The following is a 13,407-nucleotide window of genomic DNA, read 5'->3' as shown; positions in this document are numbered from 1 at the left end:
TGATCCGATGATCATTAACAAACTATTTATTCATTCCTATTTACACTTGCGATAATCTCATAGCCTGCTCGTATTCTGGAATCTTCGGTAATTTGTATAGATGAAGATTCGTAGTCCAATAGTGGTCTTGGTTAGGTATAGAATTTCCTTCTCCAGTTCTAGTCCGATTTCGCTTGTAGCACGGAGACAAAGGCCATGGAAGCTTTCATGAGCTGTTCGAAAAATTCATTGTTTTTAATAAGCGCGAAGATTATTTCGAAAGGTATTTAACCACGTGAAATCATACAAGCAGTACACATTTCTGCGAATAGTCTTATTTTAACACTTTGACTGCCATGTAAACACTCGTCAAAACTCCCATGTACTAGAAACAGTTTGTTTCATTATCCAGAAACTGAGAAGTCAAGATTCTTCTTAATAATTGCTCCACTATCTTTCTTATATCTCATATATCCAACAAAATCCAGTTTGTTCGATGTATGACCATAAAAATTAACCTTTTGAACTCTATAGGCTCCACAATTGCACCAGTTATAATATTAAATATTTTAATGAATCTTAAAGAAACTACCCTAAAATTATTAGATTCTCCACACATCCAGATTTTGTACTAAGGAAAATAAAAGATCGAAGGAATGTTATAGTATTTCTAATTTTCGCTAGGGATACTATAAAAATTAGTTGCAGTTGCTGATAGACTACAAAACAACCTGGACTGCTAAGGGTTAACACATTGTTGACCGATCACGAGTTAACTCGTGCTTTCATGCCTAAACGTTGTTGACCGGTCACGAGTTAACTCGTGTTTGCACTCGCATCAGCTATTTCAATTGTTGAAACGCAGGGCAATATAGAATATTGCAAAAGCGAAACATTCGAAGTTATCTAAAGCATATGTCCGAAGTTTCATTTCAATTCATTATGTATAAGCGAAGTATATTGAACTTTATTCAGATTGCTCCACTTTCATATTCAATTACGGAATGATACCGCTGACATGGGATACCTATTGTGCAACATTGCCGGGCCACAATGTGTTAATGTCCAAGTGTCCGTGAAAAATAGTGTCACCCGAATTCCCGTGGCGCGGCAGTCAAAGTGTTAAAGGTTCAACCGCATTTACATTTATTGCCGATTCTTGAAACGACCGAATTGTTTAACTTACCTCAGTAAAACCGAACAACGAAAACGAATAGAATTTCCCAGCTGATAGGTACATCGGTTTTTGTCCGTTCATCTGACAGAGCAATAAAAGTGTCCTCTGCCGACTCTCGACGTTTACCCAGTTGGTATCGTAGAACGCCTCGCCCACTTCCTGCGACTGAATATTACAGATAGAGTGCGGATTCTTATTCGTTTATTGGAACATTAAACGTGCAACATCGCAAAGAAACGTATAAAGTATTCGGACTGTGGTGCTTTTCATATTTCTCGGGATAGATCACATTTCACCGTGATGCCTACCTTTTCTAATTGTATCCTTAAAATTTCGAATTTGCATAAACATAGGGGAACATTTGACGCTTATGTCATTCTTCACGAAATTGCAGCAAAGACATAGAAGATGAAAAGACATTCGGGACATTATTTTTATGTACAATTTTATACGAACCACCTGAACGACCTGTTCACCGAGATACGAGTACAAAAACAACCAGGTCCCGGTGATTATAGAATATATAGTGAAGACAAAAAGGGCCGTCGAGTTTCTTCCGATCGTCTATATAATGCAAAAAAGTATTCACGTTGGTACGTTGAAAATATTCGTCGTACTCTACTCCTACTGACTAAAACGTCTCCGTTTATTTGATGCGAAAGATTCGAAACTTCGAAAACTGAAAAGACAATTAATGGTGTATTCTTAGCGACAAACTGAACGATCTCTTAGTCATACTTTCACACTTCATTCTTTTATAAAGAAAAAAGAATTGCGGTGTATAATTGTCGTCGTCTTGGAAAAGTGTTACATTCAAGATTTAATGTTCGTAACCATGCATATGTTTCGAGCAGAATCGATTACATACGAGCAACACCAAGTATATGCCAAGGGCGAATCTGAGGGTGCAGTTCAGATACTCCACCAGAAGTATGTGGCGGAACATGTCATTGAGATGGTCTGAATACCTGAAACACAAAACAAGCATCTCTGTCGTGGATATAAAAAAGTTCGTTTCTGGTTCAACACATTCAGTGCCACGTGTACCATATACGGTACATGCCAATTTCTGTAAGAAAATATTTTTAACCCCTTGCCGTACAATGACGAGCGAGACTCGCGATGATGATTTCTAAACTAATTTAACAAGAATATATATTGTTCATTACCCACGGATCAAAGCAAACAACTATTTCGCTATTATCAATGTATTATCTTCAAATGAAATTTCCACCTGAAGTAGAATGGACAATTTTGCTGTATTTCTTACGAATTGTCGATAGTAAAATTACACGAGCTTAGTAACGAAAGTAAATAGTACGCCGAGGGGTTAAGGGACACATGGTCACGGATGATGGTATGCGTTACAAAGCAGCGAGAACATAAAGGAACAATATCAAAATATATAAAAGTTACCAAAAACTTGAATATAAGTTAATATATTCATTTCTGCCATGTCCACTAGGAATTTTTTCCCAACGTTTCGCCAGCATTGCAGTTGGCTTCATCAGGGGGCTAAAGACACACTGACGTGTGCCGAGGAAGAGTCTTTTCAAATATAATAAAAATCGGGAGGGGGGAGTGCCAAATGGGATTCAGTTGATATCCTGTGTCCCTGTTGATGTTGTTCGGGTCTTTCAGGATTTCAATAGATTCCCTATACTTGCGTGGAAAGTCGTTTTTGCATCTGGACAAGATCTTCGTCTCTTCGAACTTGATCGTGTGTCCCGTGGTCGACTGATGTTCCGCGACCGCAGACTGGGTGCACTTTAGTCTGGTGCAACGATTGTGTTCGACGAGGCGTGTACTCACGCTCCTCCCGGTTTCACCGATGTATACTTTACCGCATGAACATGGGATTTTGTACATTCCCGCATGTGATGGGCGCGGTTGTGGATCCTTGGAGGTGAGGACCTGTTCTATTTTTGTCTGCCAAATGAATGCAGTTCATAAGCAAAATACAACCGAAATTTCCGTGGCACGGAACGCGTTAATCGAAGGCTAAAACGGATCACCCAAAGGACCTAATAAAGGAGAAGCTAAAAGAGAAATGAACAGTACAGTGTAACCTTGCTGGAAGCGGTGCTCCCGTGATACATATATAAATGTTCAAAATTCGCCACGCCTGCGGACGGAGGAACTGCAAAGAAAAATTAGAAATAACGGACAAGTGTTCTCTAATCGTGACACGTTATTGTAAAGCAAGGGGTTAACGCTGTCATCCCATTGCAGAGCAAATCCGTCGAAAATCTACTTACGCGATTAACTCTACATGCTGGTTCACTATCGATTTAACCTTGTGCCTGAACTCGCTCGCGGGTTCCGTTAGGGACACCCGAATGCGACGAGCGAGAACCGCGAGCTTCCCGCAGATGTGCAACGTTAAAGTCGCCAGGAGGCTCGCCGCCGCTGCATGATACGTCCCCACGAGAGGGACGACAGATTGGAAAATCATCGCCAGGCAGTACACTTTGCCGTTGTGGCTGTAGTCGACGAACAAGTAGACTTTGAAGGGAAGTTCGTACGGATGGGTGACGTTATTCTCGTCTGGAACAGAGCCGTCGCACTCAGAAACGGAATTGATTCTAAAAGAACGGGGGAAAGTATTTAACCCTTTGCACTCGAGAATATTTTTCTCAATAAACATTCATTATTTTCTGACGAGATATTAACACGTTGACTGCCACGAAAAACTTCAGCGTTTTGTGTATCACTTATTCTTTTGTAGCAAAAACGAAAAGGAATAATTATGAATTATTTGCTACACAATTATCAGGTTACACTATGATCCAGTTATTTGGGTTATTAAACATTTTCATTCGATGCCAGTTACTTTACGAATTATAATTGTTTTCGAGTAATTTGAATGCTTTGGTCATCGGTGACCACCGTGGCATTCAGCGCGTTAACGATATTCTTCGCAACTTACATAAAGGAACATCTTGTATAAATTACGAGGCAGAAATGTATTTCTGTTTCATGTGTTAATACCTTATTCAACATTTTATATAGAATTCTTCATTTTATAATTTTTCTGCGTTCAATTAAATGATGACCGAGAGTCGCCTCTCGAGTGCGAAGGGTTGATAATCGAAATTTTCATGAAAATCTGCGATTCACTCGTAATATTCAACGTTGCGATATAAGTGTCGAGAGTGAGCATGAAATATATTTTTAACGACTACAAAGTATCCGTTGGCGCAGTCCTCTCCCTCGCAAGAGTCAGTTGTCCTTCCCAAGAAGGACAGCCATTTTCATTGCACGCGCTGAGCGTCTTTTTCTCTCCGCGTTGTTCGGCAGTTCGTAGCAACCATCGAACAGCGTTCCGTTCTCAGTTTTTGTAAATCATCGTAATACATACTAATGAATATACACACAGTTTTTCAAACTGTGTTGTGTTTATTTTTGCAAATGAATATTCAACGATAAGATGAAACTTTCAACGCCGATTCAGCGATCATTAAAGATTACCTGTGCGAGGTTGGGTCGCCAAGGTGATCAGCGGTCGAAAGTACATCACATAGCCAACGAAGAGCCCGTAGATCACTATATATTTGTCGAAGTTGACATAGATCCTGTTGTACTTGCGATAAAGCCGCTTCTCCTCCTTGTTCTGGAACAGTCTGCCGGTCTGGATGTCGTCCAGCATGTTGTCCTTCATCTCGTTCAACCCCTTCATCGTCTTGATCATGAGGACCGTGTACAATATCGAGGCTGTCAGCGGCGTCGACAATAGGTTTACCATCAGCTCCGTGAACTTGAGGAATACATTGTACGCGTCCCAGCACTCGAGCGTCTCCAGCAGGACGATGTACAGGACACAGACCACGAACATTTTCGGGGTGTGTTGCCACGGCAGGAAACCGCCCAGCGAGAAGATTCGTGTACAATAAACGAGGGGTTTTCTGATTACGATCTCCGAGCCATCGGTCTAGACACCGGGGATTGAAAAGGTTCCGAATATAACTGATTGCGCCTGTTGTATATCGGTTCCGATTGAAACAGTCACGGAGAACGGAAATAGAGCCATAATTGTTATTAGGTACGTCGGCTTCGGTTCTGGTTATTCTGTACCGATTTTACGACTGTTCTTTTTTGTATATGCATTCTGGTTCAAACATTTTCTTACGTTTGGTTTCTTTCGATTTTGTTCTTCAGTCCTGTATATCTTCTAACACGAAAAATAACAGTTATAGAACCGACAGAGAAACCGATGTACATACTTAATGACAGTTACGACTCCGCTTCTGTTCTCTATAATTACTTCAAAATCCGGAATCGACGTGATAGCTGTTTTCCAACCCTGCTAGAAACATTCTCGATGCGCCCCGTCTTCCACGCGTAAGATTCAAACCGTACCATCCCCCAAAAATTGTCGCGTACCGATATTCATCGCGTTGTCCGATACCCTGCCTCGGTCCTTCGAACGATATCCAGCTATTCCAACGTTCAATAATTTCATTCGAACGGAATTGCTTCGAGACATTTCGCGTCAACGCGGGACAAACGTTTCATACGGCGGAACGAATAATGCACACCTCCTCTCTTACTGGGTTGACGACTTTATTGCTCGAATCCATCTGAACCGCGGCGAACAGCTCGACGAACTTCGATTCCTCTTGCAACTTGTGGTGTGCTGGTCAGCGGATACAAGTTTGCATGACAAACTCGGATACGCGAATGCATAACTGTTAAAAGCTGCGCTCCGCTGATTCGTAAATCATTTATTTAAACGCCGCAGTCTAATTTTTTACGTTCGCCGTGACGTGTAACCGATAATTATCGATACATACGTTCCGCCGTTCTTCGTTTCTCCGCCAGCGGAGAACTCAACGCGGAATTATTTATTCACGAGCGACGCTGGCGGGCGCAACGCAACGCAACAGCTGCGAAGTTGCTTTTTGTTGCACCTATGGTTCGGCTCAGAAGTGTTACGGGCGTTTCTTACGTGTGCGAAGTCGGGACGACGAGGGGACGCTTACAGTTTAGATATTTTGGCCGGCTCGATTTTTAAAACCGAACGCGACGCGATAAGACGGAACTATAGAGAAGTTTCTTTTCAGTAGAGGGCCCGTCGATAGACACTTCGTTGTTGTCCGCCCTACCTGTTGGAGCATCGCTCCTAGCTCCTGCGATTGTTGACCGTCGTCACCGATTGAAAAGCTAATCGTAAGTACACCTGACCCTTTCTAACGCGAGCCTCCTTTTTACGCGGTAATTTTTACGCGAGATCTGAATTTAGTAACAGCGAATAAAATATACTTTTGTTTTCTAAAATGTTATTATTCTTATTTATTACGTTAAGCTGTGTGAAATAAATATGTATTTCTAAAACTTACACCAGCTTTTCTCAATATTTTGTTTTCCCTCGTTCCAACGGGCACTATTTACGCGATTTTCGTTCAGGAAAAAGGAACCCACGTCGAACGGATATTCGCGTGAGTAATGAGAATTTTTAGGTTTGAAACATGGAAGGAAAACAGTGTCGCGTACGTTTCGATGGTGAGATTACAAACTTGGAGTTCTGTTGGGTGGAATCAAACGGATTTCGAGTGAAAGTAATTTCAGGAATAGACAAGTGTCTCGAGTGAAACGCGCTATTTTAGTCTGACCGCTGAAACTGTTTTCCCTGAAACAGCAAGGCTTATTTTTAATGTCGTTTTCGCTTCTGCAGCGGTTCCACGGAAAGCTTGTTAAATGACTTCCACTGGGATGTTTCTCACTAGAAATATTTAACATTTCTTTACGAGGCGAGGACGATGTTCTTTGAGACTAACTCGAAGAGAAATCACCGGTACATTGAGGAACAAAGCTGTTTTATTCCAATGTTTCACGTATCGAGGCGTTATACAAAGTTTAACATTAAATATCACGTTCCGTAGTTTCACTGTGTCAAATTAAGTGGTAACTGAGAGTCACCTCTCGAGTGCAAAGGGTTAGGCGAAACTATTTGTTATCAAGCCTGTTTCGAACACTGAATATTTTGAAAGTATCAACAATTATTTTGTTGTCAGTTGTGCGTGGTGGTTCCTAATTCTTAATTTCTCCGCATGGTCGACGGTGAAACATTAAGAATTGTAATATTGTTCTTTTATCACCTTTCACTTGGATGTAATAGAATGCGAGCGAGTTTCGGTGAATAATTACCATATTTTGTTGTAACTGTCATTGTCGTTGCTAGCTCCTCGAAGACGCAGACGTTCCTAAAATTTGTAATCCTGACGCGCCCGGGAAAGGAAAAAGATACAAAGATCAAAGATACATCGACGGTTATTATGTTTATATATTACAAAGGGCTGAAAACAATATTTGCACGCAATTGTCTCATGTCTTCTGGACAGATTCATTCCATTGTTGCTTGCAGCATAGATATACACGCCAATGAAAATTTCATCATCTGTGCAAGAAAAATGCATTATACGATGATATTATGAAGTTTTTATAATTCTAAACGAAAGTTCAGTGCGTTCTCTGTTAATGATTTTATTACCTTAACGTAAACAGAAAATAGCAAAAATATAGTATACTCTAAATTTCTTTAAGGCATTTTAATTGTTTCAGCTGTTATCAATATCGTGGATTATATGAACGAGTATGCAGAAATTCACACGTACGTCAGTAAATCCGAACAATGAGAATTTGTAGAATTTTCCGGCCGTCAGGAATTGCCTTTGTTGTCCATTTATTAGACACATCAATAATGTTTTCCTGTCGTTGTTTGTCATTTCTGGCCAATCGATATCATACATCGCATCGCCCAAATCCTGCGACTAAATATTATTCATTTATCTCGTTGTTGTCGCATATCGTTCAAGGAAATATGGGTTACTGTTCGATTAATGGGATTTTTGTTGTTCCAGCTGAATGGGAACGAGCGTGCGATGGTTATCAATTTTTATTCTACCGTCCCTCCCATTGATGCACACCAAACATAGGTACAGGCTGAGCAGTGAGTAACGATAGAATCTTAATTCTCATTTACATCGAATACCAACCTCGAAAACAAGTTGTTCGCCGACGTACGAATACAAATACCACAAGCCTGACACACTCATACCGTACATAATGAAGTTGATAGTGGCCGCCAAATCGTATCCAAACGTCTGCGAAACAGATAATACAAGAACTTCTGTACATTGAAACATTCTATTTTTGTATATCATTTCCGGTTAACCCTTTGCACTCGACAGTCCTTCGTTTGAAATACTCTATACTTTCTAATCGGATACAGACAAGATCCTTTAAAATGAATTTAACCAGAAATCATACGTAAATTAGGTAACAAACCTATTTTCTTTCAAATATTCCACGTGTCGATGCAGTATACAAAGGCTAGTGGTAAATACGAAAGTTTATCATTTTTCTGTATCTAATCATCTGGCGATTGGTAGTCGCGTCTCGAGTGCAAAGGGTTAACACTTTGACTGCCACGGCGGTCACCGACGACAGGAGCTTTCAAATTACAAGAAAATAATTATGACTTGGAAGATAATCGATTTCGAGTACAAGTTTTCTATAACGTTAATAACTTGATAATAGGGTAATATAAGAATTTCATATCAAAGAATTAATTCTTCTTGTTTTGTTTCTTTGCTATAGAGAGAATAAGTGATACATAAAACACTGATGTTTCTCGTGGCAGTTAACGTGTTAACATATTCACTTCGGCTGTTGCTCTTAATCCCTTGCACTATGATTTATTTTCCAACTGTGATCGATACAACTTCATCGCTAATAATTAGTGAAAAAAGAGAAAAATTCTATGCATGTTCTATGTCTACGTTTGTCCCACAGTATAATCATTGATAACAGAAGAATAATATCTAATTATAATTCAAAGTAACCGAGTAATATTTATGTTTGTTAAATTCTATTTAAAATCTTCACGAGTCTCACACGTTACTGTAAGGCAAGGGGTTACAGAATAATAGTTTCCGTTTTATAATGAGAAATAATTTTGATATCGTATGACCTTGATTTTGTTGTTAAATAATATTATCAGTTTTTAAGTCTTGCTCGCGAAGAAAGAAGTTACTTATACGAGGTAATGTTTACCAAATGTCCACCAAATTTTGTCTGACACATTTGTTCATATTCTCAATAATTGGAAAAATATCTGACTCGGTAGATGTAAATGGATCACTCTACATATTGTAAGCAAATTTATTTACATACAATTAAGACAACGTACATGGAAAGGCCCATTCTAGAGGTGCAACTCAGATATTCCACCAGAAGCATCAGGTGCAAGCCGTCATTTAAATTTCTCGTTAACCTGTAAAAAGTATAAACGTCGCCATTACTTTCTTTACAGATCAAGATCATTGTTTTACATTGAAAAAATAATAATACAATATGATCGAACGTTTCGTGGCAATTTGGATAAAGTAAACTCGAAAAACTTGAAAAATTGTAAAATCAAACCAACAGCGATTGTTTAACCCTTTGCACTCGAATCTTTTTCTTACTAACATCGCCAACGACTCGAAGTAATTTTAATAGAAAAAGTATATTAACATATAAATAAATGATACGCGCATGAAAGGAAAAGTCATAGATCTATTTTACTGTTTTTTATCGATCGTAGATATGAATGTTACAATATATTTAGCGATAAAATTTTACAGTTTGTAATGACAAATTTCAAGTGGCTCTGCTCCGGAGTCCTCGAGTGCAAAGAGTTAAAAAGTAATTCACCGCAGACATTATTATAAGTATTTGAATAGATACTCGAATCATGTGTAAGTGAGTTGTATTTTTGGGTCCAATAAGAATTTTACGCACTCACTCTGTCAACTTTAAATGTTGCTCGACGACCTTCTTAATATTCACTTGGAAATGATGCGGCGGTTTCGTTGGTACGTTTCGTATGCGGTAAGATAGAATCGAGTATTTCCCGCAGAGGTGTAGACTCAACGAAACTATGAAACTGACACCCGCCATGTGCAGTATCGACACGTACATGGCAGGAGATTCCCACAGAAACATCAGGAAGTAATATCCGGCGTTGTGCGTGTAGTCGAAGAACAAGTAATTTACAAGGGGCGAACGATAGGGCTGCGTCATGTTGTCGTGTCCTGTAACAACATACCTCGATGAATGTAATCCGCGGAATGATTATAAATATCGACACAAAGTGTTACGAAAAGATAATGTGCCTGTTATCGAGAGATATGTTACATCCGTGGAGATCCTGTAACATCATTGATAATGCAGAAAAAATATAATACGAATTTGGCATTTAATATTAACTTAATTAAAATAACGTGATTAACCAGAGAGGTCAAAATTCCCCATTCCTAATTTCCTCTTTTTTCAATTATTAACCCTTTGCACTCGAGAGGCGACTCCCAGTCGCCAGATGATTTGATCCAGCAAAATTATAAATTGTGGTATTTACCATTAATCTTTGTATACTGCATCAGTACGTGAAATATTAAAAGAAAATAGTTTTGTTACCTAATTTATGTATGGTTTCTTGTTACATTCATTTTGAAGAATCTTGTCTATATCTAATTAGAAAGAATAGAATATTTCAAGTGAAAAACTTTCGAGTGCAAAGGGTTAAAAAGATAACCAATGCACGATCTGAATTGTAAATCAATGAAATTCTCGGTGGATGCACTTTTGAAGTTGCTATAGACGAATTTGAAAAAGTCAATTGAACTGCTCAGTACGTTCAGTGTTACGTGGCATTAAGAATGAATGATTTCTGATTAATCGCAGTGCATGTAAGAATATTGTTCGTTATGATAATATACGAACACAATAAATAGTGACCTCTAATACGGTAATTTTAGAATTAACAAATTCACTATTGCCTTGAAGCAATATTTCTTCTTTATAAATGAAATTAATGATTCAAGAATGAACTCGTGACGATGGTTACCTCGAAGATGCGTCAGGACGTGTACCAGCGGGCGAAAGAACATCAGTAGAACAATAAGCGTTTGCAGTGTCAAGTAGTATTTGCCGAAATTGTAAGAAATGGCGTTGTATCTCAGATACAACCGCTTCTCGTCGTTGTTCTTGAAAAGCTTGTTGCCCTCTATGTCCCGCTTCATTTCGCTGATCAACGGCGGCAGGTACTTGTTGAACCGGATCAGAAGCGTCAATAAGCACATCGTCAGCATAAAAATGAATTCCATCGTGCTGACGATCAGCAATATTTGCGAGAGCTTTAATAAATATAACAGGGCGCAAATTTCGGTCACCAAATGAAAGCCGACGTACGTCGCAATCGTCTCGGGCAACAACGGGATAAACTTCTCCGGCCACAAACCACCGAAGGCAAACACCTTCCGACTAAACACGAGAGAGTCTCTAACGTCGCCCGGATCGTCGCTCTATAAGCATTCGCGACAAACCATTTTCCTAAGCGTGAAAACCGCCACTACACCCACCGAAGCTCGTTCGTGAAACGTTTGTGCCCGAACGGAAATATGTAAAGACGGTAACAATAATAACAATGTAATGATATCGAAAGAAGATTCAATAAATTATATACGTTGCGATGATGTTCGCGTTTCATGAAAGTTTTTTCTCAATTTCAACAGTGCGATGCGCCGCATTTTCCAACGGTTGCCATTTGAATTTTTCAGGTGTTACTGTATTATTTTATGTTAGAGCTGCGATTGTTTTCTTGTCGCAATATGGAAAGACAAGTTTTCGAATTTTTTAAAGAAATACCTGATTCGGGGCTTTGGGTTAATGTTGTTTCGCGATTGCACGGTGACAAACGTTTCACACTGAACGATAGATCACGGACACTCTATCTTACTCTCATCGTGGTGCTCTTTTCGAGGTCTGAAAGCAGACTGCGCCGGCCAGAGGACTATTTTCTGTCCACCCACGCTCAGTCAATCAATTCAATTATCCGCGATAATAGTCGCGAAGAAATGCAACCTTTTTTGCGTGGAAAGTTAGAAGGACAAACGGAGAACCGCAAAGCTTCTGCCGGCGGAACCAATTATTTTGCTTTGTTCCCCCATGTAGCCTCAGAGCTTTACCTTCGATTCGGATTACCAGTTCCTCTAGTATACACGAACAGTACGCTGTGCTTATAAATAATTGCTCGCCGCCGGTGTGCACGTGATTATTTTTAATAGCGCCGCTTCCAAACGAACGCGTACATAGATCGATGAAAAAATTGGGAATAAAGGAACATGTAATCATGGCACGGAAAACTTAATTGTAGTGTCGGTTTTCCATCCGTTGTGTAACGGTGATCGTGAAACTCTAACTTTTGAAGAACGACAGTGCTGCGTTAAGAATGAGAATCATTTTTGCATCGTGTATCTTTCTCTTGTGAATGAATAAAATTCTGCATTTTCTATTATAGTTGAGTGCTCGTGAATTGTGCAGGCATTACAGAATGTTATTCGAACGATTCATACCGCGAATTTGTCAGTGCAATAAGTATGCGTCCGTTCTTCGTGTCGACATTGGGACAGTTCGCTTTTTTCGAAAAATTATCGGTGCAGAGCAGCAAGGAAACACTTTCATTCGCCGTGTAATTCGAGTAGACACTCGGAAGTGTTCTCGATGTGGATTTAAGCGAAAATTATGCGTCTTTTGGTTTATTTGTTATTCTGAAACCGCGGAAGGTGCACTTGGTGTTTCCTTCGTCGATTTCGATGTGAGCTTTTAGGTTTGAATCATGGAAATAACTAGTGTCGCGTGTGTTTCAGTGCTGATATTTCAAACTTGGAGTGCTGTTGGGTGGAATCGAACGAATTGCGAGTGAAAATTATTGAAAAAATAGAAGTCTTGAGTGAAACGCGCTATTTTAGTCTGACCGCTGAAACTGCCTTCCCCGAAACAGGATGGCTTGTTTTCAACGTTGTTTTCGTTTTTACAACGGTTCTACGGAAAACTTTTTGAATTATTCACAGAATTATGTGAAAATCAGTTATGAATTATTGACTTATACTTCGTATAAGTCAATCTCATTATATCCTTCGGTATTCTTTCGGTTTAACACGTTGAATGCCGCACGATTTCACGTAGCAAAATGCGCGAAATGAAAACAATGTAATATCAAATTATTTGTTGAATAATTATAATTATTCGGCATTATACGGCATTCAACGTGTTAATGCTGAGACTACCGAGCATTTGTTGGGGTTGATGCATAATCCTTACAAACATTGGAACAATACATTCTTCGATTTCTTCAGACATTCGTCGCAGTTTTTAAGTGAAACTATTTATTTCCAAGCCCGTTTCGAATACTGAATGCTTTGAAAGTA

At 39.4% G+C, this 13,407-nt stretch overlaps 2 protein-coding genes across 8 annotated transcripts; both read right to left on the bottom strand.

Annotated features, from left to right (window-relative positions):
• Window positions 1-28: 28 nt before the first annotated feature.
• On the bottom strand, window positions 29-5,834 carry LOC143174987 (odorant receptor 9a-like). 3 transcript variants are annotated; one of them, XM_076371462.1, is made up of 7 exons: window positions 5,695-5,834; window positions 4,628-5,087; window positions 3,415-3,703; window positions 2,025-2,124; window positions 1,613-1,720; window positions 1,166-1,321; window positions 29-212 (listed from the first exon to the last, which is right to left on the bottom strand). In XM_076371462.1, the coding sequence occupies exons 1-7, from the start codon at window positions 5,734-5,736 to the stop codon at window positions 159-161; spliced, it is 1,209 nt and encodes a 402-aa protein (XP_076227577.1). In that variant the 5' UTR covers window positions 5,737-5,834; the 3' UTR covers window positions 29-158. The 3 variants fall into 3 exon arrangements, with proteins under 3 accessions (XP_076227577.1, XP_076227579.1, XP_076227578.1); XM_076371464.1 differs by having other exon boundaries at window positions 5,421-5,822; XM_076371463.1 differs by lacking the exon at window positions 1,613-1,720.
• A 481-nt stretch (window positions 5,835-6,315) lies between these two features.
• On the bottom strand, window positions 6,316-13,406 carry LOC143174988 (uncharacterized). Of its 5 annotated transcripts, none has more exons than XR_012999544.1 (7): window positions 11,937-13,406; window positions 11,046-11,502; window positions 9,945-10,233; window positions 9,348-9,431; window positions 8,152-8,282; window positions 7,771-7,926; window positions 6,316-7,553 (listed from the first exon to the last, which is right to left on the bottom strand). XR_012999544.1 is itself a non-coding variant. In XM_076371470.1 (7 exons), the coding sequence occupies exons 2-7, from the start codon at window positions 11,302-11,304 to the stop codon at window positions 7,500-7,502; spliced, it is 966 nt and encodes a 321-aa protein (XP_076227585.1). In that variant the 5' UTR covers window positions 11,305-11,502; window positions 11,846-13,406; the 3' UTR covers window positions 6,316-7,499. The 5 variants fall into 5 exon arrangements, 4 of the variants coding, with proteins under 4 accessions (XP_076227585.1, XP_076227582.1, XP_076227584.1 ...); XM_076371470.1 differs by having other exon boundaries at window positions 8,152-8,259; window positions 9,332-9,431; window positions 11,846-13,406; XM_076371467.1 differs by having other exon boundaries at window positions 8,152-8,259; window positions 9,332-9,431.
• Window position 13,407: the final 1 nt, after the last annotated feature.

This window comes from Nomia melanderi, chromosome 10 (assembly GCF_051020985.1).
Source record: "Nomia melanderi isolate GNS246 chromosome 10, iyNomMela1, whole genome shotgun sequence".
NCBI classification, from domain to species: Eukaryota; Metazoa; Arthropoda; class Insecta; order Hymenoptera; family Halictidae; genus Nomia; species Nomia melanderi.
The sequence above is the reverse complement of the archived record's forward strand: the minus strand, read 5'-3'. Positions and strand labels throughout refer to the sequence as shown.

Bases quoted from the DNA above. Each gene is read 5' to 3' on its own strand.
- LOC143174988 (XM_076371467.1), bottom strand. The intron at 10,234-11,045 runs GTAACCATCGTC...ATGTTGTTACAG, and splicing joins CGTCCTGACGCATCTTCGAG to GACACGACAACATGACGCAG. The intron at 9,432-9,944 runs GTGAGTGCGTAA...TACTTTTTACAG, and splicing joins CAACATTTAAAGTTGACAGA to GTTAACGAGAAATTTAAATG.
- LOC143174987 (XM_076371462.1), bottom strand. From the start codon at position 5,736: ATGGATTCGAGCAATAAAGTCGTCAACCCAGTAAGAGAGGAG. The intron at 5,088-5,694 runs GTGTGCATTATT...CCCGGTGTCTAG, and splicing joins TCAACCCAGTAAGAGAGGAG to ACCGATGGCTCGGAGATCGT. The intron at 3,704-4,627 runs GTAATCTTTAAT...GCTCTGTTCCAG, and splicing joins GGCGACCCAACCTCGCACAG to ACGAGAATAACGTCACCCAT.